At 59.9% G+C, this 24,362-nt stretch overlaps 1 protein-coding gene across 3 annotated transcripts in view; it reads left to right on the top strand.

Moving 5' to 3' along the window:
- Positions 1–24,362, top strand: part of LOC113892106 — a 37,103-nt gene that overhangs the window by 2,300 nt on the left and 10,441 nt on the right. For all 3 annotated transcript variants that reach the window (XR_003510967.1, XM_027540509.1, XM_027540510.1), the window contains exons 2-3: positions 18,786–18,948; positions 23,895–24,022. Coding sequence is in view for 2 of the 3 variants with exons in the window: in XM_027540509.1 (XP_027396310.1) it covers positions 18,786–18,948; positions 23,895–24,022 (291 nt within the window). In the remaining variant the exon portion in view is untranslated. The remainder of the gene's footprint in view (positions 1–18,785; positions 18,949–23,894; positions 24,023–24,362) is intronic.

The following is a 24,362-nucleotide window of genomic DNA, read 5'->3' as shown; positions in this document are numbered from 1 at the left end:
CTCTGAGAGCCCACGGGCCAGACACTGGGAGCACGGAGAGGCCTCAGCATCCGAGGAGGCACCCTCAGGGCCACTCAGCGGGGGGCTACTGTTCATCCAGCTCCAGGGGCCCAGTGCCCGCCCCACGTGAGCCCCCAGCACAGGGGATGCACTGGGGCTGAGAGGCCACAGCCAACAGCCGGGCCGGCCCCATGGAGGGAGGCCCTGCCTTGGCACCACGCCGTCCTGTCCTGCCTTTGTCCTTGTCCTTAGGGCCAGCCCGATACCCTGGAGACTCTTCATGGAGACCCGAGTCCCGGCCAGGGGCTTCTTACTGTGTGGGGAGGTCTTCTCACCACGCGGGGCGGTCTCATCCAGAGAAAATGCATTTTTGAGGATGTGTAGGTGACACAAAGTTCGGAAAATGAAACTGGCGCCTGCCTGGTTTTTCTCGTGGGGTTTTAGGGGAAGAATGTGCTAAGCAGGGGACAGGGTCTTAAGGACTGCAGTGGGCTGGCGGGAGGGTGGCCCTGGCACTCCTGTTTTTGTTTACAACCAGGGCCAGGCCCAGGGTGCCCCCTGGACCGCACTGAGTCTTTGCCATGCCCCACCTCTGGCCACTCGAGGCCCCCGATTCTGGCCCGGGGGGTTTCCAGGGTGCAGGTGGCACCGGCTGCCCAGTACGGGCAGTGGTGGTGACTAGCCCCCGCCCACAGTCAGGTCTCCCTGCTGCCTAAACAGGTACAGACAGCATCCTGCTCTGCTCAGCAGGACCAGCGGGAAGCTTTGCCCCAGGGGGGACATTCGGGTCCCTGGAGTCTGCACCCAGCTGTGCTTGATGCCGTGAACGGGTCTCACTTGCTCCCATCTTCATCCTGGCGTGGACGAAGCCTGATGGGAAGGCGTCCCGTGGGGCCCAGGGAGGGGCGCAAGGGCTCTGCCCACCCTGATGGGCTCTCTGCCTGGGTGGGTAGGTGTTCCCTGGTGTCCAGGGTGACCGACGTGTGCCCTCGGTGAGGGACAACGCTCGGGGAAGGAAGGAAGCCCCACGGACCAGGCAAGGAAACATCTTCAAACCAGCACGCCTGGCTGTTCTCAGGAGGGCGTTTCTGCGTGTTCAGAGAGCACAGAGCCGCCTCTGCAGTAACCCTGCCAAGTGCGGGCACGGCCGGGCCGCTCCAACCCAGCCCCCTGCCCCTGGCTCGCCGTGGGGCCCTGGACAAGTCCTGTCCCCTCCCGGGACTGCAGTCCACGCTCTAGAACAGGAATAAGAGCCCAGGCCTCGGAGGGTCCTTGGGAAGGTTTAGACGAGGTTATTTCCACAAACCCCAGTTGGGGCACGTGACAGGGACGCCATAAATGGCTGTCGTTGTAATTGTCTTCGTTGTAAATGGTAATCGCCATTTTTATTGCTAGTTGTTATTATATTTTTGAGCTTCTAAGAAACAGGGAAGCTAGTTTTGGTTTCGTTGGAAAGGACACCGGGGCGTTCACGACACACCCCTCCCCCCACCCTGCCCATAGTGAAAGTGAACCTTGGTGATTCCAAGGTGGACGACCAGGAGCTCCCGAGCCAGCGCCCTCCTCGTCATGGAGGCTTGGCTTAGGCACGTGCTCACGGAGGAGGTGCCCCTTCCTAGGCACCTTTTAAGAGTGGAACCTCCTCAAGGATGGCACTCACAAGGGAGCTGACCCTGGGGGGCTGACCAGGGAGAGACAAGGGCGACGTTCTGACCCAGGCGTCCAGGGTGCCCACGCCAGCCGCTGGTCGTCCTTGTCTGCAGTTCAGGTTGGCAGTTTGATGGGGCTTCATCACTCTGACAAGCTAATTGTTCTTTGACCCCATACGAACGTGCCTTTACGAAGATGCTTGCTTTAAGAGAGCTTTATCTCTTAGCTGATCATCCAGGAAGACCCAGAAAGATTGCCCTTTCTCAAAACATCTTGTCGGAACAAGAAAGAACCCCAGATGGCATCGGCCCTGCTTGCTGATGTTACGGAGCCGAGAAGAGAGAAAAAGCAACAATTGTCTCTGAGCAAAGACAATGGACCTTTTATATGAAATATTTATTTTCAGGGCCGACCGGTGTCCCGGTGGCTCGGCATCGCAGGCCCTGAGAACTCAGTCAGGGACGAGATGTACAGAAAAGGAAAAAAAAAAGAGTCCCCTGACCTGTGATTCTTGGGGAATTTCAGTGGGAATGTCTGGCTTTCTTTACTGAGTGGCGTTTAAACTTTCACAAGTTTATTTTCTCCCCCTCTGTGATTTCTTCTGAAAGGCCGCTTGCAGGGGCCTGTTGGCACATAGCGGAAAGGCAGCCAGGCTTTGGACCGTGGGCTGGACGCAGCCTCGCTGGGGCCAGGCCTGGCTGGCCGTTGTCTGCTGGGGGGTGGGTCGCAGGACGGAAGTGGACTGGAGGAAGAAGGGTCCTTGCGGGGGTGGGGGTGAAAGGAAAGCCATCAAGAGCCAGTCTTGGACACTATTTGTGATTCTCCGGTGTCCCTTACTTCTCCCCAAATCGCGTTGTCCGATGAACTTGGAATCTGCCAGCAGCTTATCAGAGAGTCTGGCCTGAATTGGCGAAGCCACACATAGGCCCCTCAACACCCTCCCCGACTGGACAGGCCTGGCCCAGGGTTCCTGCTGGATGGATGTTCTCTGAACTAACAGAACAAACAGACTTCTACTTGGAGGCCTGCTCTTGAGCCACCTCCCCTTTCCCTGCCTTGCGGCTCAAGTGGGGCTCATGTTGCTGACCCGGGTTCCTGATCAAGGTCCAGCTTCGCCGCAGCTAGGAAGGTGGCCTGGGAAGCGAGGCCCGGATCCCAGGCTCATATGAGGGGCCCCGGGAGGAACAGATCAGGCTGGGGCTTGTGACGGGAACACTGGGGCACCAGTTTTCCTGGTGTGGGGGGCCATTGGCCCAGACCCCTACTGGCTTAAGGGGTGCTCAGTCTGGTGGGTGAAGAGCAGGAGAGGGAGTGGCCCCCATCAGGGTAAGCAGCAGGGTTTCCTCTTTACCCAAAAGACTGTTGGCAAATTATATTATCTGGCTTCAAAAATGAGGGTTTTTTTTTTTTTTTTTAAAGGCAACAAAACAAACCTACTGTTGCATCTTTAAAAAAAAAAAAATCCTGGAACCTCTTAAATGGGGTCTGTTTCACTTTCTGCATTAATGCCCCCCCCCAAAATGTAATGAGTTCTCTTTGGGTGGGGGTGGGGTCAGGGGAAGGGGGCACCTATAATAGGCTCCAAGCCCATGCTTGGAGTTGATAAAATGGAAAAGGCTGAAACTCCTTCCCATGAGGCAGGACAACCCTAAAACACAGATTTTATTTACTTTTTTTTTTTTTTGGAGAAGGGTTTTGCAAGTAAAAGGCTGCAAAGTCTTCCTGTGAAATTTTGGATGGAATTGTGTTGTTTCAAGACTCTGGATTCAGGAGTCTTGCCTTTAGGGACGGCTCAGAAATCCTGTGGATGGGTAAATCTGCTGGCCGGGCCCACTGTTGTGAATCAGTGGCTAAGAGGTTTTCTGAGCAGAGATGTGGCCAGCAGGGGCGGTGGTTATTATCGCTAAATGAGCCTGGCAGTTGTGGTTAGAAAATGTGTGCATGGGGCTTCCAGAGCAAAGCCCAAAGTTTCTCTCTCTGTTTTTGGAGTAATGGAATTTCCCCTTAAGGTGGGTGGGGGGAAGCATGTTGTCTCTGCTGCCTTCGGTTTCCGACGCTGGGGCCAGGTTTTTAGGTGAATCACCCTTCCTTAAATTCTAGGATTTGAGATGGTTGGGAAGTTTAGCTGAAATATTACCTGCTGATTTGGGGCTCTTAAATCTAGATTCGCCTTTCATGTGTTTAAGAGCGATATTTACATTCAAATCAGCCTTTTATAATTACATTTTAAATTATAATGAAATGATGGAGCCAGGGCTTGTCTTCCATATGTTTTAACTGTGAGAGATGCTCTGGTGGGCTGCACATCACGTCACAGCCCTGGGCTCCACGCAGGCATCGGACACGCAGGTGTTGGCCTGCAGGGCCACACGTGTGTCCTGAGCATGCCCGAGGGCGTGCATGTCACCTGCGGGGCCCTCCCCAGGCTCCCGGGAGGAGAAGGGCTTATGGATAATTCTGACCCCAGCATGGCGGCGATGTTGCCAAACCTCGTGGCACTGGGATCCCTCCCGGAAGGGCCTGGCTCGGGCTTGGCTGCTCTCTTGGGTCTTGAGCCCCATGCGGACCCACAGGCCTTGGGGACGGAGGCCTTGATCTCCTGGGTGGCCAGCTGGGCACTTCTGGGGGTGCTGTGTGTGCCCAGTGGGGGAGGGGCGCCCTAACCCAGGTTCTGCCTCCTCTGCCTTGTTGGGGCGGCCCCCCCCACCTGCAGTTTTCCGTGGCTTCCCCCACAGAGCACGGGGGACCCTCTCCTCCCGGGCCCAGGCTGTTGGCAGCCATGCCACGCGGTTCCTGGAATGGAATTCCCGGCGTTCCTGGTCAGGCGCGTGGCATTGGAATCCTACCTGCTTTGTCTCTGGCATCAGCTGGTGAGCTGGTCACGTGGCCATGTGCGTGAGCCCAGAGCCCAAGGACTAGCGGGCTCCTCCTGCCGCTTCCCTCTCGCTCCCCTTCTTGTGCCTGTGCCCCGGGCACGGCTGTCTCATGCAACTGTAAAGCGGTGTTAAAACACACTCCAGGCAGCCGGGGTGCAGCAGGAGCTCGGTCCACGGAAAGGCCTGGAAGCCAGGGGAGCCGCCCCGGGGACCCCTGAGCAAACTCCGGCCGTGGCGGCCTGGCCTCGGTCCCTGCATGCCGTCCCTTCTGCCCCCAGAGCTGGCTCTGCTTGCCTGGGGGCCCTGCCCACACACACAGCCTGCTGGCCCGCCCTGCGGGGGGACAGCCAGGTGGTCATCGCCTCAGTTCTGGGCCACAGAAAGGCCCAAAGGAGACACCGGGTGGACCGGCCGGCCACGCGGTCACGGCCCGGAGCCCACAGAGAGGCCTGAGGGTCTGATAACTCTCCAGGTGGAAGTGCCCCTCTTAGCGCCTCAGGCCCACTGACCCGGCCTGGGTGGCCATACCTCTCTGTGCTGGATTTGCCCGGGTGAGACCCGTGGGTTTGTGGCGGTCTGGGTGGGGTGTGGTGACGGGCCCTCATCGTGGCCAGGCTGAGCATTCCTCACTGTGTCATCACGGCAGCCCCGAGTGGCCGGAGCCGAGACCCCAGCCCGGGTACTGATGGGGAAACGGAGGCTGGGAAGGGCTGCATGGCCTGCCTGGGGCTTGGTGGCCGCTGGGACCCAGAGCTGGGGTTCGGGGCGGTGGTGCGGCTGCGAGGGCATCGGCTAGAGGGGGCTTGCTCTGGGGGGCCCCCGGGGAGCCTGGCCGGGGTGCTGGCTGCCGCCTGCCCCCAGGCCGGGAACAATGCGGCCTCTATCCCCCGAGCCGGCCAGCCAGGCGGGCCTCCCGCAACATGGCGCCCGGGGCCGCGCCGCCTGTCCACGGGGAGGGCTGGCGCCCGGACCAGCCCGGCCCCCCGCGTCCTCCCCGGGCCGGCCTCGCAGTGGCCAGACGCCGCGGCCGCCCCCTTCCTCCCCCGCTGGGCCGGCCCCGGCCCCCTCCCGCCGGCGATGGGTTTGGGGGTCCGGCCCACCCGCCGCTGCCACGTCTGCCACCCTCCCAGCACCCACGAGCATCTTTCAAAAATTCCCGGTGGGCGGGGCCGAGCCGCAGCGGCCGCCTCTGGCCCCCCCTCCCCGGCAGCCAGTGCCAGAGGAGAGCAGGAGACAAAAGTAGCATTTTCCTCGCCCTCCTGGGCTGGCGGCGGGGCCTCCCCAGCGCCCTCGGCTCCTGGCCGGCCTGCCTCCGGGTTGCCGGGGTGGCCGAGGCCGCGGCCACGCCGGCCGGGACCGAGGGGACCGGTGGACGCCGGTGGCCACAGCCGAGGCGCCCGAGGGCTGGCGCCCGGGCCGGCCCTCCTCTGCCTGCCGCGGGGCCTGGCTGGGGCGACGGCCGCCGCCTTCACTGCCTTGCTGTGGACCAGCTCTCCGTCCTCCTGCGCCCGGTAAGTCTCCCTCCTCTTCAGTCCTCTCCGCGCTGGAGACGAGCTGGGGGCTCTCCATCTTGTGCCTGCTACGTTTGCTTCTCTCTAATTGGTTACCCGAAATTCAAAATCCTATTTCAGATCCCCACCCCCCCCCCACCCCCACCATCTTCAGTGAAGTAAGCCCTTCCAAAAACTGCAGGGAAGAGGCAGAAGCCAAACCCATTTATTTTTAAGATCCAAAGCTACAGGGCGTTTGAAATCACAATAAAAATGAATGTTTGTTATTTCACAGTAGCTGCATGTTCAATTATAATTTGAACGAATGTTTCGGGAGGTATTAATAGGCACGGCCGTACTCTTTCATGCTCACTTGTACCAGTTTTATTTTCATTTTTATTTTTGGAGGGGGGAGATCTCATTATTGTTGTTCTGATAATTTTAATTTTTGGCCACACCAGGAGTGGCAAAGGGAAAAAACACCAGAAACATCCACGGTCTCCCCAGCCAACTCCTCAGAAGGCAGGGCCAGGCGGGCACACGGGAGGCTGGATTCTGCCTTGAGAAACAGAGGCCCTTTCATTTTGTCCGGCGTCTTTAATGCTGCCATATCCACAGTTTAGCGATCCAGTTTCTTTCTCCCTTTTATTTTATTTTATTTTTGGGGAGGGTAAGAAAAGGAAGCTGTTTTCAGCTCTCAGCTTAGTGTGGGAAGATCTCGTAGGTTGTTTTGGGCTTTGTTTTCTAAGCACTTATTTAAGCCAGGGGTTCCAGCTAACATTGCTATGCCGGCTCCTATCCACCCTGCCCGTGGACGGCTCGTGGGGCGCACGTGGGCCCGTCCACCCGGTCGACCCTCTGGGGCCCTGAGTGATCCCAGGGCCTGCCTGTGCCCCGATCCTGCCCTGGTCCCCAACTGGCAGAGCTGTGACCGAGACATCCTGAGTGTCTGGGGTCTGAGCCCTGGCCAGCAGGATGGGGAGTGAGACCTGGAAGGCCTCTGAGCTCCCGGACCACGCTGGCCCTGCCATCCAGGAGCTTGGCCCTGTGGCCATCGGAGTCTATCCGTCGGGCCCGGAACCTTTCCATTTAGAAGGTGGGCTTTGCCGAGTTCAGCTCTGAGCTCGCCTCCACCCTCTGGCAGGCTGACAAAGCGCCCGCAGACACAGCCTGGTTTCCCCACGTTGGAGGGGCAGCAGCCAGGGTCTTGATTTATGGAAAATGGAAAATCAGGCCCCGAAAGTTCTAAATTGCAACCGAGAGGAAAATTCCCACGTGAATGCGTTTTTGTTTTCCTGGTTCCGAGGCGTGGGGGTCCTGTTCGTGCAGGCCTGAGCAGCCGGCTGGAGCAGACACCACCAAATACTGAACGGAGCTCGGCACACGCGAGAAGCGTCTGCGGCTGCTTTTGTTCTGAGATCCGACAGCAGTCGCTCCTGGAGGATTTGGGGCTGCAGAGACAGGCGCACGGAGCAGAGATAATTAAAACATTTTCCTGATGGTGACAGCCACATTCTGCTGCTGGAAGCTGGAAGATCATTCCACCCAAATATTTAGCCAGCACCAGATGAAACACGGGTGACAAAACGAAAGTAATCGGGAAAAAACGGCAACAAATTCTAGAGGCAGGAGAGTCCACGGTCCAGAGAGGGTGGCTGGGGGTTACTGGAGAGGAAGGTTGATCATTCTTAAAGAATTTATGCTTTTAATAGCTGCCCATTCCTCATTTTAAAAAAATTTTATATGATAAAATTATAACTTTCTTGTAATTAAATGTAGATGAATAGGCCTTTAATTCTAAATCCTAGAGTGATAGTCAAATTTCCTGAGCATTAACTCATCTTCTTTTTGGACAAGGTAGCGCAAGTAGCATAAAATCAATTAATTTTCATAAATGAGCATTTTCATTCTAAAGTGGTATTTTCCACCGAGATTATGTTCATCTAATGGTTTTAATGTATATGAATAACACATTTTCCAGCCTACACCTTGTATAGTTGGGATAGTAATATGTGATCAATTATCATCTTCATTTTTTAATTTGGGGAATCACACTGTACCTCTCCCAAGTCAGTAAATTTCCACAGAATCTTTTGTTGTTGTTGTTGTTTTAATCAGGCGAAAATATCAGCATTCTCCATGGCACCCAGTACTTCTCAGCAGTATTTTTTTTTAAGAAAGTACCGCACATAGCAGTTTTCACATCATCGCTTCTATATAAATTCCACTATAGACTGAAATTATACATTCTCACAGCACAGATGGGCTGGTCTGTCATTATGACTGCCGGGTCCTTGTTGGAACACACAGCATATTTCAATTGTGGAGTCGACAATTTCGAAGAACTGAGGTCAAAATAAACAAGTTGCCTTTGTACATCAAAGCAGTCTTATTAAATGATCTTCTGATCCCCTGAAACATTTGGTAGCAGAACAACCATCGTCTTATTAAAATTTAATTTAAAATTTGCTCTTCATCTGCACCTTTTTAAGACTCCAAATACCCTATGTCAAAGGACCTCAGATGTTTTAATTACCAATTGTTATCTTTTGCATCATGAATAGCCTAACAGTAATTTATATTAAAAATGATGGGGTTTGGGACTTTTGATTTTAACATCTTTATAATTTCTATATAAAAAAATTAAACCTTTCACTGTTCTATGTAGACATTCATAAAAATTATTTTGAGAAGCTTCTGAAAAACCAGATGATAACTATTTCACGTGGTCTAAAGATACATATAAATCCAAGCTAAAAAAAAATTCAACAGGTTAGCTACAAAGAGTAGCTGTAAACTTACAAAAAAATTATCTAACCAAGATAAAGTGCAGAATTTATTGGTCCATATCAGCACACGTGAGGGCAGAGCGGTTTTACAGCCACGATAATTTGCAAATGATGATAACTGTTTATTTTGTGAATTTGCTCGCATTATGATGTAATCGGTTCTGAGGGCTCTTTTTCTCCAGCTTCTCCTTATCTTTAAATGTTCGCTTCTGCGAGTCTGAATTCCGGACTCGGGCGCTGCAGCCTCGGAGGCTCTTCCTGGCCGAGAGCAGCTCGCCCAAGCGCGTGCTGTGCTTGGTGAGATCCGGGTGCTCCCTCTGCCGTGTCCCGAACGCTCCTGACGCCGTTCCGTGGGTCAGCAGAAGGGCTTTGTTGTGGCTTGTTTGTTTGAAGGAACATACCTGTTGGCGGAGATGTGGGGGGATAATAGGAAAAGTGAGATGTTGATGGTGTTTACCAGAGTGGGTTGGGAGCTGCTTTCTGCAGCAGCTGCGTGCTCGGGGTCATTTTTTTAACCACTTTGTCCTTTCCCTTGGTGGTCTTTGCAGAGGGCATCAGAACTGGGTTTAGCATCAGCCACCATGGATGTGGCGCTGGTCTGGGGCTCTCAAAGATGAGGCCCGACGAGACATCCCGATACCAAGGTCAGAGCCTCAGAGGGATGGCGTCAGAGCATGGACGGTGGTAGTAGGCATGGTCACCATGACGATGCTCCGCCTCGTGCTCCACGCCAGGCTTCTTCCCGTCTGGAAGAGGAGGGTGGCGGAGACCATGAGCCTCGGAACTCATGGCCAGGGTTCAAGTTGAGTCCTTTTGATTTTCTGGCTCTGCTGATCAAGGTCAAGGGTGAGTTATTTCCCCTTTTTGTGGCCTCAGTTTCCTCATCTGTAAAATGGGAGCAGTAAGTGTCCCTGCCTCACAGTAATACAGATACAGCACTTGCCTCAACACTTTTCACAGAGAGCACCTCATATGTCCTGTTCGTCCTTGGTTTGTTTCTGAGTCTCAGAAGTGCCTGCACAGTGGGGTCATTTCTGCAGGGGATGAGCCTTAGAGGTTCAGCTGGATAATGTGCGTTCGGGTGGATGTGAACACAGGCCTGCAGGCCTCCAAAGCCTGCGTGCCTTCTGCGTTAAGTGATGGTGTGAACATCCGTGTCCCTTGGCCTGTGTGTGCGTGCTCGGTGGTGCTGTAACGTGCGCGCATACACGGGGGGTCCAGGTCTCTGGGCCACCCCGGAAGACGCCTGGCTGGGCGTTCGCTGCCCAGTGGGTGGGCTGTTCTTCTGGTGCTGGGTGGACAGGCCCCAGGTGCCGGGCACTAGCGAGTGAAGGAAGGCCTGTGGCTGCGCTCTGGGCCCGGGTCAGGCACCCACAGTCTCCTCGCAGCCGCAGGCCGTTCCGGACGCCGGCCATTTGCAGACCCAGAGGACTGGCATGGGCCTCCAGCCCAGGAGAGGAAATGGCGGCGGGGCAGGCCCAGGACGGGGCCCGGGAAGGCATGCGAGGGCGGGAGCGGCCGGGTGGCCCGGGGGGCGCGCGTCCTGCAGCCAGCCCCCTCCTCCCGGAAGCGGTTGGCAGGGCCGGCCTTCTGTGCAGGTCTGCATGTGTGTGCGTGTGTTCCTGTGTGTGCACATACCTGTGTGCCAGGCTCTGGGCCCTGAGCGCACACCCGGGAGCCCAGGCGAACTGTTTCCCCACCAGGAACACAGCGGGGACTGGGGGCAGGATCTGATGAGATGCTGTGAACCCCCAGCCTGCCTTCAAGTAGAAAAGGCCTCAATAAGAACGGTTCTCGCGGCCAGGCCTCCATTCTCTTATCTCTGAAGTGGGGGAGACAGCGTTGGCCTGGGGGCGTGGTCAGAGGTAGCAAGTGGGGGTCTTGCCTGGAAGCTGCGGCCAGCTTGCTTCATCCCAAGCTGCGGCCTCGCGGGAGGAGCGTGGGGCCTGGCTGCTTGGGGAGCCACCTGCCCCTCTCAACCTCAGTTTCCCCACCTGGAGGCAGAGGGTATGTCCTACCCACAGGCTTCTTGTGGAAGCAGGCCATGTCACCTGCCGTGAATGGGAGCAGGTTTTGGGGAGGTTCGCCTCTGGTCCCTGTGACTCTCTGGGGCCTTGAAGAGAGCTGGGAGCAGGTTGACTCTGGGGGTCCGGCTGCTGCAGTGCGCACAGGAACCTCTGGCCCAGTTTCCTGGGCGCTGGCCCTGCCCCGGGATTCCTGCGGTGGGTGTGCCCGCGCTTCCGGCTGCCGTGGGTGGAGGGATCCCAGAGGCGGGCGGACAGTTCCCGCCACTCCCGCCCACCCGAGCCTCCCGGGCGTGCTGCTTCCTTGAACTCGAAGGGACGAGGAGTCGCACCTGGGCCCACCGTGCCGGGTCCAGGCAGCAGCGCCCCCGACGTGGCGCCGGAGGCCTCCAGCGGCCGTGGTGGGTGCTCGGCGGTGTGGACAGGGTGCCCTCAGCCGGCGCCCTTGTTGCTGTGAACACGCACTCGTAAGTCGCCCCGCACCAGCCCTTGGGAGACTCTCGGCCCTGATGGTGGATGGGTGCGTGAGCTTCGAGGGCTCTGCTCCGGTCCTGGTATTCCTGCCCGGCCTGTGACCAGTGCCCACGGGAGGCCCAGCGAAGCAGCCTCTGGGTAGTGGCTCCCGGCCCTGGCAGCCTGGCCCGCCACCATGGCCCACCGCCTCGGCCGTGCCACGAAGGTCAGGTACATCCAGCTGCCGGGGAGGGTGAGCGAGGCAGGCTGGGGCAGGACCCGTGGAGGGGGGACTCGAGTGGCAGAGATCCTCTGCCTTGAGGGTCGGGATCCACCCTTGTCTCCCCGACATGAGAGGCCAGCACATGTCTGAGTTGGCAAATAAGAGTGAGCTCCCTAGGGTTGGGGGAGCTGACCTTCATGGACCTACTGAGTGCCAGGCCCAAGGTCAAGTCCTTGTTTCTTTTAAAAAAAAAAAATCAGTATTTTTTTGGCCACTCCGCCCAGCTTACGGGATCTTAGTTTCCCAACTAGGGATTGAACCCATGTCCCCCACCGTGGGGTATGGAATCCTAACCGCTGGACCACCAGGGAACTCCCTAGGGCCGAGGACTTTAATCCGTTCTTCTAAACATCTATTTTTAAATGGAATCTGTTCAATTTCATCTTGTTTCAACATCTGATCAGAGCCAGCAGGGGCTAGTGCTGTTCTGGTGGCAGGAGAGGGCACAGCCAGGATGCCCCCCTCCCTGCCCTCGTGGAAGGTGGCTGTTAACGGTTCTCTGAGAAAACTTGAGGCTCACTGAGGCCAAGGAATGTGCCCAGAGTCACACGGCTAGCAGGCAACAGAGCCTGCCCTCAAACCCGGGTCCCTGAGTGCGGGACCCAGCGTCACCCCTGGCCAACTGGGGACAGCCAGGCACGGGGTCCCCTTCATGGGTGCCGACCTCGGGGGGCTCTCCCTGGACGCCGGTCACCAGGAGGTCCTGTCCCCTGGCCTGCCCCAGGGAGAGTCGGGGTTTGCCTCTGTTTTTCCCCTCCTGGGGACCATACGACGGTGGCAGATCTGGGAGCCCTGGGCCTGTCTCTGCCTGAGCTGCCGTTTCTCTAGGGTCTCAGGCCCACAGGTTGGACTGCCGCCGCCGCCCCCGAGCGCCCGGCTGGATGAGGCTCCAGGCCTCTGTCGTTTGCTGGCCCGGCGTGGACGACGCACGGCGTGTCAGCGAGGGGTGGGAGGAAGGGAGCCATGGTCACCCTTTATCTTGGTGTCCCCCCAGCCCAGAGCGGGAAAGAGTGAGGCTGTAGGCCGAGGTGGTCAGACAACTGCAAGTCGAACCTTTGGGAGATGCTGTAAAACCCCCAAACAGGCAAGACCATTTTGCAGGTTCCAGCATTCTCAAGATGGTCTTTTCTGCTCTGTGCCAAGCCCAGACCCTTCCATCATGCCGGGAGCCGGTGGTGTAGACCAGGAGCCTGGGGTTTTTCTCCGTGGGGCTTGTTGCAGGCACTACTGGCCGTGTGAGGGACCCTGAGTCTCTCCCGTGGAGACGCGCCCACCTGATCTTGGGGTTCCCAGGTCGGTCAGTAGCAGGGTGTCACTGGCACAGCTGGGGCCTGCATGCCCCACGGCTTGCCCTGGGTCCGAGTGTGAAGGGCTCTTGCTGGAGAGCGCCGAGTGCGGGGGTGGGGGGGATGAGCTCAGGGAAACCATCTCTCTGCAAGTGAACAGGGGCTCCGTCTGATGTCAGAGACCCTGTTACTCAGTCCCCGTCCGAGTGGCCACCTCCCCAGTGCTCTGCCAGTGACCCCGCAGCTTCCTTGTGTCCCTGGGTGGCTCAGCACCCACTTGATTCTCCAGGGCACCCAGCAGAGCAGTCGGGGTCAGCTCGAGGCTCAGGAAGGGGACCAGCGGCACCGTCCAGGGACCAGGTGGAGCAGGCCTTGTGGAGCACCCATTCACTGGCTGGAGGGGCTGGAGCCACGCCTGGGGGTCTGTCCCCAGCTCCTATGTCTCCCGTGTCCCAGCAAGCATGGCGCCCTCCGCGAGGCCCGGGCTGAGATGGTGCAGGATGGGGCTGGGCCCAGCCGGGCGGGGAGCAGAAACTTAGGCTGGAGTGGCCAGTGCGAGTGCCCCGGGGTGGGGGGAATCTGGGTGGCCTCCTGGAGGTGGCAGACCTGCGGCCTCGGGCTTGTGCGCGAGTCCGGCCTGGGCCTGCCACGTCCCAGGGCCCTGCCGCCCAGTGCCGCCCCTCCCGCCGTCCCGCGCCAGCCCTGCACAGGCCACATCTGCTGCGGTGAGCCTGCCAGGACTCCACCTCCCGGCTCCGTCCCCATGGAAACCGGGGGGCGGGGGTCCTGCTGCCTTTGGCCCTCGGACTGGTTTCCATTAGAGCCAGCCTGCTTTCCTCGGGGCTCCCCCTCACCCCGGCAGGGGCTTCTTCCCGCATTTACTGAGTGCTGGCCTCTCCTGTGCCAAGAGGCCCGGTGGCCCAGGCCTGCCCGTCCAGGCGGGCATCCCTCCTCAGGGTGAGTGCCCGGAGCCCTGCCCAGGGCCGCGGCGGCTCTCGTCCTAACAGGCTCAGACCCACCACCTCTCCCACGGGGCCAGCAGCTGCCGGGGCTCAGACTCTGGACCTGAGTCGGGTACCCCCAGCTCCCACCCCAGCTGTGCCAGGGAGTCACTGGGGGACCTCGAAGGGGCCCCTTTGCCCCTCTGGGCCTCAGTTTGCCCCTCTGTGAAGTGACGGGGGTGAACTGTCCTCCAGTCCTTGTGATGCCAAAAACGAAAGAGAAAGAATGAGAAAATGAAGCTGCAGCGAGGCCAGCGTTTCTGGAGTCTGTTCTGGGATTTTTGTTTGTTTTCAAAGAGGGGTTTTATTTATTTATTTTTTTTTAAAAGGAAAGAGCCATGGAATTTGACCAGAGATCAAATTTGAGAGACCGAGAGCCAGCCGGAGCCCACGGACCCATGACAGGGAGGCCCAGCTGGGCTGCGGGCGGCCAGGGGCCTGTGCAGCTGTGCCCGCTAGGCTCCTCCTGGCATCTGCCTGGTGCCCAGCGGCCTGGCTGTGAACGCAGTGAGCAGAGGCACGCATCGTGCCCCCGGTGGAATCCAGAGGGCTCTGGAAAACTACCCGAGAGGTTTCCGGAGGTCAGAAATGTGGGCAGAAAATGCGATCCAGCTTTATAAAGAAACCCAGCCGGCTCTTCCTCCAGGGAGCCCGGTGAGGAGCCCGGGAGAGCGGTGATGCTTGGGTACCTGTGAAGAGCTCGCCCAGGGCTGCTCCGTGGCTGCTGCCCCAGGCCCCGCTCGGTGCCCTGGTGGAGGCCCTGGCCTCCTCACCTCCTCCTCTCACAGGAGACGGTGGGTGACGTCTTGGGGACATTTCTGCCCACCCTGCCCAATGGGTGCTTTGGCTCCTCCCATGAGACCCCTCAGCGCCCACTCACTTCTTGTGACATGTCACAGGTGCCTCAGGGGCTGGCCCCTGCTTGGTCCTGCTCACTGCTCTACCGGGGAGACTTTTCAGCTCATGATGGGGAGCAGAGCCTTGAGGGCGGCAGGGAGCGGTTTCTGGGTGGTCTGAGCAGACTGCTTTGCCCCCTGGGCCTCTGTGTCCCCATCTGCAAAATGGACAGATTTTCAATAGGTTTCCCATATTTTTTCCTACATTTGCTTCTTTTTTTATCCTCCTTCTCTACTTCTCAAGGATAGTGTTAAAACAATTAATACATATTTAAGTTACTTAGGGGTTGGGCTTCCCTGCTGGCTCAGTGGTGAAGAATCCGCCTGCAACGCAGGAGACACAGGTTCGATCCCTGGGTCGGAAAGATGCCCTGGTGACGGGAATGGCAACCCAAGTATTCTTGCCTGGAGAATTCCATGGACAGAGGAGCCCGGCAGGCTACGGTCGATAGGGTCACAGAGTCGGACACGACTGAGCGACTGAACACACACAACAGCCACGTGCTGGGGTCGTTTGGAAATTCGGTGAGAATCAGGGTCAGGGCTGGATGCGCGCAGGAGGTGGCATCAGAACAGCACTCACCCCACACCCTCGCCAAGAACGAGCAGGCTGTTCGAGACCCACGGAGGGGCTGACCCTCCCCCAGCGCGGCTTCACAGAGAGTGGGGACAGCCCGACCTCCTCGAGGTCACCTGGAACCCGCTGCCAGAACCCGTTGCCCGCACGTCAGTGTTTTCTCGTCGTCGTCTGAGCTGAGGGACCGTGGAAGCCCCTGCCCGAGGCTGCCTGGGTTTGCCGACAGATCGTGGCGATGGGAGCAGCAGCCCATGGGCCCCAGGGACGCAGTCGCTGCAGCTTAAGGGGAGGGGGTAGCGCCTTCGGTTTTCTGTCCAGGGCAGGAATGGAGCTTCAGTTTGAGCAAAGATGGCACCCCAGTAGCCCCTGCCTCTTGGCACCCCAGCCCGCCCTCTCCAGTAAAGTAGGCCGAGGGCGAGAGCTTGGAGGAGCAGCCTGCTGCCCGGGGTAAGGTTGATTTAGACACACAGGGAGCCAGGGATGATGGAGGAAATGAAGGGAATTTCCCCAGGGAAGTGGGAGGAAAAGAAAGAGAGCTTAAGTGCCCAGATAATTATAAAGCCTGGCGTGGTGATTCACGGCAGGCGGCGGGCTCCCCTGGCTGGCCGCACTGCCGTCTCCCGTCTCAGCCCCGCCCAAGCCCGGAGACCCCCAGACGCCGCTGAGCACCCACGCGCGAAGCCCCTCTGTGTGCCAGGCCCTGATATCGGTTATCGGGGCGACCTCACGGAACCTTGATGTGCCACCAGCCAGAGAACTGAGTTCTGGAGGCTGAGCCCTCATTGCAGAGCTAGATGGTGGCACCCGAGCCAGACCAGCCAGTGTCCTAGACCTCAGAGCCGACACTCTGCCCACAGCTGCGTTCGGGGTCTGGGAGGGGCCCATCAGAAAGGTGGCTGGTCAGAGTAGGGAAGGCCCATGGGATGGGGACAGCCAAGACCACAGTGTCGGGCAGAAGAAAGAAGGTGCATTTCCTGGCGTGGATCTGGGACTGTTCTATAACTAGACGAGAGACGCCGGGCTGCCTGGACGGGGCGCCATGTTGGGCCTGACCTTGGGTGGCTTCCATGGGGACTTTCCTCTGCTGTGACCACACCCGGCTCCTCTCCCTCCTAAAATTCCTGGGGGATGTCCCTGCAGCTGCTGCCCTGCCCCTGTCATCCTCAGCTCCCCTTCCCACCACACCCGGACTGCCCTTCCAGCTCTGCTGGCGTCCAGCATTTCCCAGACACCCTCCTCCCTGCTGCAAGACGGCGTCCATTGTCTTGCCCACCCAGGAGCAGGCCGTTGCAGCGCGGGCCTCTGCCCCGGTGCCCATCCCGCAGGCTTGCGTCCAGCTCCTGGCTGCAGTCCAGTGTCCCGTTGGTGGGACTCGAGAGGCCCCCAGCAACCTGTTCTGCCCCCTCCACGGCGTCATCCCCCACCTCTCCAGACTGCGGTGCAGAATTGCCTCCTCCTGGAAGCCCTCCCTGCTCTCCACATGCCCACTGCCCACAGACGCCTTGCCCTGGGAGACTGGGCGCTTCGGGAAGGACGGGCCAAAATCACCAGCCTGGCACGGAGCAGGCTCTTGGGGAATGTTTCATGAATGAATGAAATGGAATCCGGAGACCAAAACGGAAGAAGAGAAGGCCGAGTGCCGGCTGCCCAGGCTCTGCACCGGGCACGAGCCAGGAGGTCACCGTGGCGGCCAGGAGTCCAGGCTCCTGGAGAAGCGAGAGAGTTTATTTCTTTTTCCGCCTCCACCAGCCATATTCCCTTTTAGGATGAATCTGGGACCCGTGGAGCCACACCTTGTCACAAATGGTGCAGTGATGCCCGAGGAGCAGCCTGAGCATGCGGACAGCGGGGGATGCCAGGCTGTGGGAGGACCATGTGGCCTCCAGGGGTCCCGGCCAGGAAGAACGGCGAGTCCAGCTGCGCGCGGGCGCCGTGGGGCCCATTCCTCACCCATCACTGGGTGTAAGAGGCAGGATCCATCAATCCGTTGGGTGTCATGGGCAGGGGGCCTTCCGTACATTCTAAGTGAGATACTTCTGACTCACAGATCTCCTACCCGCTCCTGCCCCCACATTGTCACAGCTCCCAGGGTCCCCTCCAGGGGGTGATGACAAGGTGCAGGACCCTCTGGCCTCCCCTCTCCCTGCAGCGGCTGGTTCCTGACAGGTCAGCCCTGGGCTTGCTGCTCCTTGAGGGGAAAGTGCCACCACCCGTCATTACCACTGTTCACCTCCATGAGTCGTCGTGAACGCGGGTGTCAGTGCCCGGCACCCTTCTGGGGCATCTTTGTCCAGCTGCGGAGGGTCTGGGGCAGCTTCCGTTCGGGCCATTTAAAGGTGTGCCTTGGGGGGCTTCCCTGGTGGTCCAGGGCTTAAGACTCCGTGCTCCCGTGCAGGAAGTGCGGGTTTGATCCCTGGTCAGGGAACCAGATCCCCACGTGCTGCACAGCTCAGCCAAATAAATACAAAATAAAATATATTTTAAAAAGGAAATTAAAAATAAAAGCGCGCCTTGGGGAGACACTGCCCGGCGGGCAGGGCCCAGTGGCCTCCTGGCTCTGTCGGCGGCCTGCGGCGAGGTCGTGGGCCGGTCCCTGCCCCGCGGTGGGCCTGTTTCTCCCCGATGCCGCATCGTTTTGACCTGCACCTGTGACATCAGGTGGGGCTCTGGAAGGTTCTGAGGGGCCAGATTTGGGGTAGCTACCTCAGACATGTGAGAGTGCCCTGGGCTTTGAGCTGGGACCCCACTTCTAGGGGTCTCCCCAGGGGAGCAAGGAAAGGTTTATGCATAAAGATAAGAGGTATCCATCCTCACGTCTCTTACAAAGGTGAGAAACGGGCCCAGCCGTCCTCCTGGGCTTGGCTGTGTGGGTTGAGCAGCCGTGACGAGGTCACGGGGGGCAGGCTCCACGGCCTGTCGCGGGGCCCACCAGGGTTTATGGCCACATGCATGTGCCTCAGAATGGCTGCGGGTCCTCAGGGTCGGCGAGGCCTGCCGTGGCTGGGTTCACGGAGGACGCAAAATGCTCGCTGCCTCTTCTTTGTTTCCCAGAATCATGTTTCGTGAGCACCTATTCCTTTTGTAACTGAAGAAAAAATTCTTTTAAATTACGAAATCAACCACCGGAGTGAAACTGACCCGCCGAGATTCTCCCTGTGTGTTCTCCCTCAAAGGAAAACGTTCCCCGGGGCACCGGTGGTCATGGTGGGGGCAGCACCGTCGTCCCGGCGCCTCCTGTCCATTTAAAAGGAGCGGAGGCAACTTGCCGGGAGGGGATGCTCTGACATGGGGTGCACTCCCACCACCACCAAGGTGGCAGGGCCGTGGCTCCCAGCAGAGCCCATCCTGACGCCTGAACGTGTGTTCATGGTGTTCTGAGTCTGAAGCCTGGAAGGAATCTAGGATGTGCAGGACTGTGCTTTGCTGTCTCGCTAGAACCGGGCTTACTCTGCTGTTCCAGGTACCATCAAGGTGCGAGCCTGGGAGAGGCTGGCCTCCCCTGCCAGACCAACTCGGTGACGAGTCTGCTGTTGCCCGCAGCCTTCGGTGTGGATCCACCGTGTGCCTGCCAGGCTCTCGGGAACTCCACATTCGTTTGCTCAGACAGACAACAGCTTTGGACGGTAGGTGTAAATGGCTGCTTCTGAAGATACAGAAAGGAGGCCTCAAGAGGCCAGGCTTCACAGCCCAGAAGGTTCTCTGCGGCCCTGATTGGCTCTAGAGCCTCGGCTTCTCCCCCGGACTCGCACCTCTGCCCCCAGATGCTGTGTCTTAGAAGCCTGCGCTCACCGGCACCCTGCCCACACTGCCTGCCCTGGGAGCCGTCAGCCCCCTGAGGCCCTCCTGGAGCTGTCTTGGCCACAGTGGGGCGGCAGAGTGGGGCACACACCCAGGGTCTGTGCATCTGGGAGCCCCCCTGGTGGGGGTGGTGCTGGAGGACATGGCCTGCAGGCTCGCCTGCCAACTTCTGACCCCTCCCGCCGTGTCTCAGGCCCCTCCGAGGGCTTGAGTCCTGGCACAGCGCCACCCAGGGTGCCCGCGGCACCTCCGCCCCGCGGTTCGATAGCACTCAGTGTTTCCAGGAAGGACGTTCTCCCACACGTGACCTCTGAGAGGGGTCAGGTGGGATGCTGCAGGCGCGCGTGCACAAGGCAGGGCTGAGCCCCCCGGGGGCGCTGTGTGCCGTGGGTCTGGGCCCTCAGTTTGGCGGACGGGGGAGTTCCTGCTGGCGGCTCAGAGCCTCCCGCTCCGGGGCCTGCCCACAGCTCTGTCCACTCAGGCCCAGCCCTGGCGGGTCCGACAGCTGTCAGACAAGAGGCTGCAGGCACCAGGGTGGCCGTCTGTGGCCTGGAAATCATATGGAGGGTCAGCAGTGGGCACCGCCGTCCGCTGAGCCCCACAGTGGGCGAGCACACTCTGTGCGTAGTCTCTAGTCTCCAGGTAAATCCTAGGAGGGGAGCACCACATCGCTGCCCCTTTGTCACAGACAAGGAGATGGAGGCCCGGGGAGGCAGAGGGGCCTGTCCAGGGTGACAAGGACAGAGCTGAGATGGAGGCCCGTGGCCCGGCCCCTGTGGACGGACGCAGGAGTGTGCCAGTATCCAGGGATGCTCGGGGGCTGGGGTGGGGCGGGGTGAGCCTCCCGGCACCCCGCTGGGCCTCGTGCTGGTGCCAGCAGGCTCCGCCGGCCTCCGTGGGCCAGGAGCTTCCAGAGGACAAAACTGTCTCTGGACGGAGGACCTACCCCCCAAGTGACCCCTCCGTGGGGCAGGGGCTCCGAGTGCCCCTGGCCCCTGTGGGATTCCAGGGCTGAGAGGGGAGCCCGACTGTGAGCCAGCCTGGGGCTTGGGGCTTTTCCTCCTGTCGTCCATGACGTCACAGCCCCACACGGGGGACAGGCTGTCCCATGTCACGGGGGAGGAAGCTGCACCAGAGAGGGCAGTCCTGTGCCTGGAGCCACACAGCGTGAGTAGGCAGTGGGTCTGACTGACTCTTCTGCCTTCCCAGTCCCCGCACAAAATAGGGGCTTCTGTCCCCAGGGGGCCTCAGCTTGTGGTTCACTCGTGACCCCGAAACAGGCTGAGGCCCCTGGCCACCCTTCTAGCTCAGCATGTGGGCTGGCCCATCAGGAGAGGCTCGGGCCCTCCCCAGGGCCACTCTGTACTCCCAGGACAGCCTTAAAGGCTCCGAGGGCGGTGACATGCTGTGGGTGTAACCCGGGAACACGGGACTGGGAGCAGCAGAGGGTGAGGATTGCAGCCCGAGGGAGGTGGCACTGCCTGGCACCTCTGTGTGCAGAGCGCCAGACCAGGGAGCCCGGCGGTCAGCCAGCCTGGTGGTTCCATGGGCGATGCTGGGTGGGTGGGTGAAATGATTCAGGGGTGCCGAGTGCCCAGAGGCAGGACTGCCTGTAAATGCCACTGTGAAGGGCCACCCTGGCGCCAGGACCGTCCGGCGGGTGGCTGTCCCTGTGAGGTTTCTGGCCATGGCCACGTGCGGCTCCTGCGACGCTCAGCCATCCAGCCAGGGTCCCCGGGCCTGCAGCGCGAGCTCCCTCGCCCTCGGGTGGAAACGGCAGCCCCAGGTGTGCTGAGCGGGTGTGGGTGGCCGGCACCCGCCTCTGGCTGGTTCTCCCCTGCTGAAGGTGGCCTTGTGCCGTTTCACTTCCTGGCTCCTGTGCCCTGAAGTCCAGCTTCTGATTCCAGCATCCACAGAGGAATACTGACCTGGGCTGTTGGCAAAAAGCGGGGTCTCAGCCGCTGGGCCGTGGGCATTCAGCATGGCCCACGGCAGAGCCCTCTGGACGCCGGCCGGGCCACACTCGCTGTCCAGAGAGGAGACTGGTGTGTTGCAGTCAGCTCCCCGAGCCGGTGGAGGGTCCTCGACCTGTGGGGGCCCGGAGCTGCTGCCCTGTCACTCCAGGGAGGGCGTTGGAGGCCCCCCAGCCCAGGGGCCACACACGAGGGGCCGTCAGATGGACTTCCTCATCGGGCAGTGGGGGTGCGTTCAGCCCACCCTGCTGGGGGGCGGGCGGGGAGGGCCGGCCCTTCTGGAGGCAGGGGCAGGTGCTCCCCGCTCCCGTAAGCAGGACAGTGGGCACGGCCCTGCTGGTCCTGCGGCTCAGGCTCTGCTCCCAGTGTGGGGCCGGGGTTTGATCCCTGGTCAGGGAACCAGATCCCACGTGGCCGCTGCTAAAGACCCCATGGGCTGCAGCAAAGCTGGCACACCCTGTGTGCCACACCCTGGCCCAGCCACACGTGTTGAAACCCACAGGACAGTGGTGGGCTCGAGGCTGGTGGCCCGTGCAGGCGGCAGCAGCCAGGCCGGGGCTGACCGCCCAGCCCCACGCTTCTCTCGGAATCCGCTCAGGGCTCTGGGGTGCAGACCTTGTCGCCCCATCCGACAGTTGGGGAGGGGGGCCCGTGAGAGCCTGGGCAGCGAGCGAGCGGGAGGCAGGATGAGAGCCAGTGCTGCTCGATGCAGGGTCCTGTGCCCACGTCACGTATAGGTCGCAGGCGGTGGGCTCCCAGGGTCCCATCTCTGTCTCCAGAGAGGGGGTGACCTCGGCACATTCTCTGAGGCGTCGTAAGGCCCGGGCACATCCTGGGGAAGCCACCACCAGGTCCCCTGTGGACCCTGAGGGCCTTACGCGTCCCACGCGTGTCCCGTGAAAGTCAGAGTCAGAGGCGCTGCTGCAGAGAAGGCACTGAGCTGCCCTGTGCCCTGTGCCCACGCGGCTCCCACCTGTCCACAGGGAGCACGGCCCCGGCCCTCAGGTGACGGGCGCCCCTGAGAGGACCGGGTCTGTGGGAGCCACACCCCTGCGCCTGGGCACGGGGAGGCCCTGCGTGCTCCTGGGGACTGGGCGCCCCGACCCGCCGTCATCCCAGCCGCAGCCTCCCCCTGGGCCCGGGTCAGAGACTCCAGAAGGAGAGCCCTGACCTGAAGCTTAAGGCCCAGCAGCATGCCCCGTCGTGTCGGGCGGGACCTCTGTCCGGGTCTGCCTTCTCGTCGTCACAGAGGGTGTGCTGTCCCTGCTCTGGGAGCGCTGTGCGCCTCCTGCGGCCTGAGCGCAGGCCGGGCGGGAGCAGAAGGCTGGGCCCGGGCTGCCGTCGGCCGAGTGCCGGCTTCCGGGTTTCTGCCCAGCCTTCTGGGCCTTGGGGTGCCCTGGACAGTCGTCCTAGGGTGTCCCCGCACTGGCGCCTTCGGGAAGGACACAAAGTCACATCTGCACCGTCTATTCCCGGGTAGCAGGCATGGTTCTGAGGGGCGTGGTGTTCAGTCGCTAAGATTCTCTGTGACCCCACAGACAGCAGCACGCCAGGCCTCCCTGTCCATCACCATCTCCCGGAGCTTGCTCAAACTCATCCACAGAGTCGGTGATGCCATCCAACCATCTCATCCTCTGTCACCCCCTTCTCTTCCTGCCCTCAATCTTTCCCAGCATCAGGGTCTTTTCCAATGAGTCAGTTCTTCACATCAGGTGGCCAGAGTATTGGAGCTTCAGCTTCAACATCAGTCCTTCCAATGAACATTCAGTTGACTTCCTTAGGATTGACTGGTTTGATCTCCTCGCTGTCCAAGGGACTCTCAAGAGTCTTCTCCAGCACCACAGTTTGAAAGCATTAGTTCTTCGGTGCTCAGCCTTCTTTATGGCCCAACTCTCACATCCATACGTGACTACTGGAAAGACCACAGCTTTAACTATACGGACCTTTGTCGGCAGAGTGATGACTCTACTTCTTAATATGCTTGTCTAGCTTTGTCATAGTTTTTCTTCCAGAGAGCAAGTGTCTTTTAATTTCATGGCTGCCATCACCATCTACAGTGATTTTGGAACTCGAGAAAATTAATTCTGTGGGGGTATTTCCAGGCCTCCTGGGTTATGGGCACCATTCTAGGTGTGAGGACCACACAGCTGCTAAGAGGTGGTCTCTACCAGGCTCGGGAGCTGGAGGCTGAGGGGGTCCAGGTAGCAAGAGCATCTGTGAGCTGATTTCAAGGGACCCCGGCCTATTGCTAGAGCTGAGCCTATTGCTCCTGACCCAGGAGGCCTTCCTGGAGGAGGTGACCTAAAGGATGGGTAGGAGTTAGGCCTCTGATGGCAGGAGCACTGGCCCCAGGTGCCAGTTGGTGGGTGCCAAGGCAGGGCCAGAGTGAAGAGGGTAGGGCTCCATGACGCAGCAAGCTTGCTGTGCCGGGAGCAGGCGCCTCGAGTCTCACCAGCCGCCTTCCTCTGCAGACTCTGAAGGGTGTGCGCAGCTGGGCTGCGAGGGAGCCGGTGCGTGGGTTGACTTCTGAGCATGAGTCCAGCACCAGGACGACAATGGGGTGGTCAGACTGTTGGAAAAGGTTTTTCTGTGAGGCCCTCTGCCCCTAAGGTCCCCGATCTCTGGAGGCGCCTCCTCGGCAGCATGTGTAGGGCCGGGTGATCTGCAGGTACAGTATCAGACGGGGTGGGGTGGATGAGGGCAGGGGCAGGGGCAGACGCCCGCTGAGCCCCTCTGTGCTTGGGCTGTGAGCCACCAGACCTGTGGGGCTGACTCCTCGCTCACTTTGTTTCTTGTAGAACGTGGCTGCTCCAAGAGCACCTCCAGGAAGCTGGACGCCTGTCGTGGACTTCGGAAGACGCTCCAGCACCATGTAACCATGTGGCCAGTCTTTGCCACGTGTCTGGCTGGCAGGGCAGCCCAGGAGGTGAGCGGCCTGACCGGGAGGGGAACGTGGACCGGTCTCGGGTGACCCCAGCACCAGTCCTTCCTTGAAGGCCCCAGTTGGCAGCCAGCTGGGCCCACCTTGCCCAGACTCCCCAGGGGTGCCCGCCTCACCACCAGGAGCTGGGGAGTAGAGCAGCCGATTGCTGTCTGCTGTGGTCCCGCCGAGCCCCGCACCTGCCCTGTGGCACAACTGTGGCACTGGCCAGAATCCTCAAAGCAGACGGAATCAGGAGGCTGCCTGCCTCCTCCCTGACCGGGGTTGCTGGTGCAGAGATGTCCCTGAGACCACCCTGCCCTGTCAGTGCCTGCAGCCCCCAGAC

This window comes from Bos indicus x Bos taurus, chromosome 5 (genome assembly GCF_003369695.1).
Source record: "Bos indicus x Bos taurus breed Angus x Brahman F1 hybrid chromosome 5, Bos_hybrid_MaternalHap_v2.0, whole genome shotgun sequence".
Classification (NCBI taxonomy): Eukaryota; Metazoa; Chordata; class Mammalia; order Artiodactyla; family Bovidae; genus Bos; species Bos indicus x Bos taurus.
This window is presented reverse-complemented; position numbering and strand designations above follow the sequence as displayed.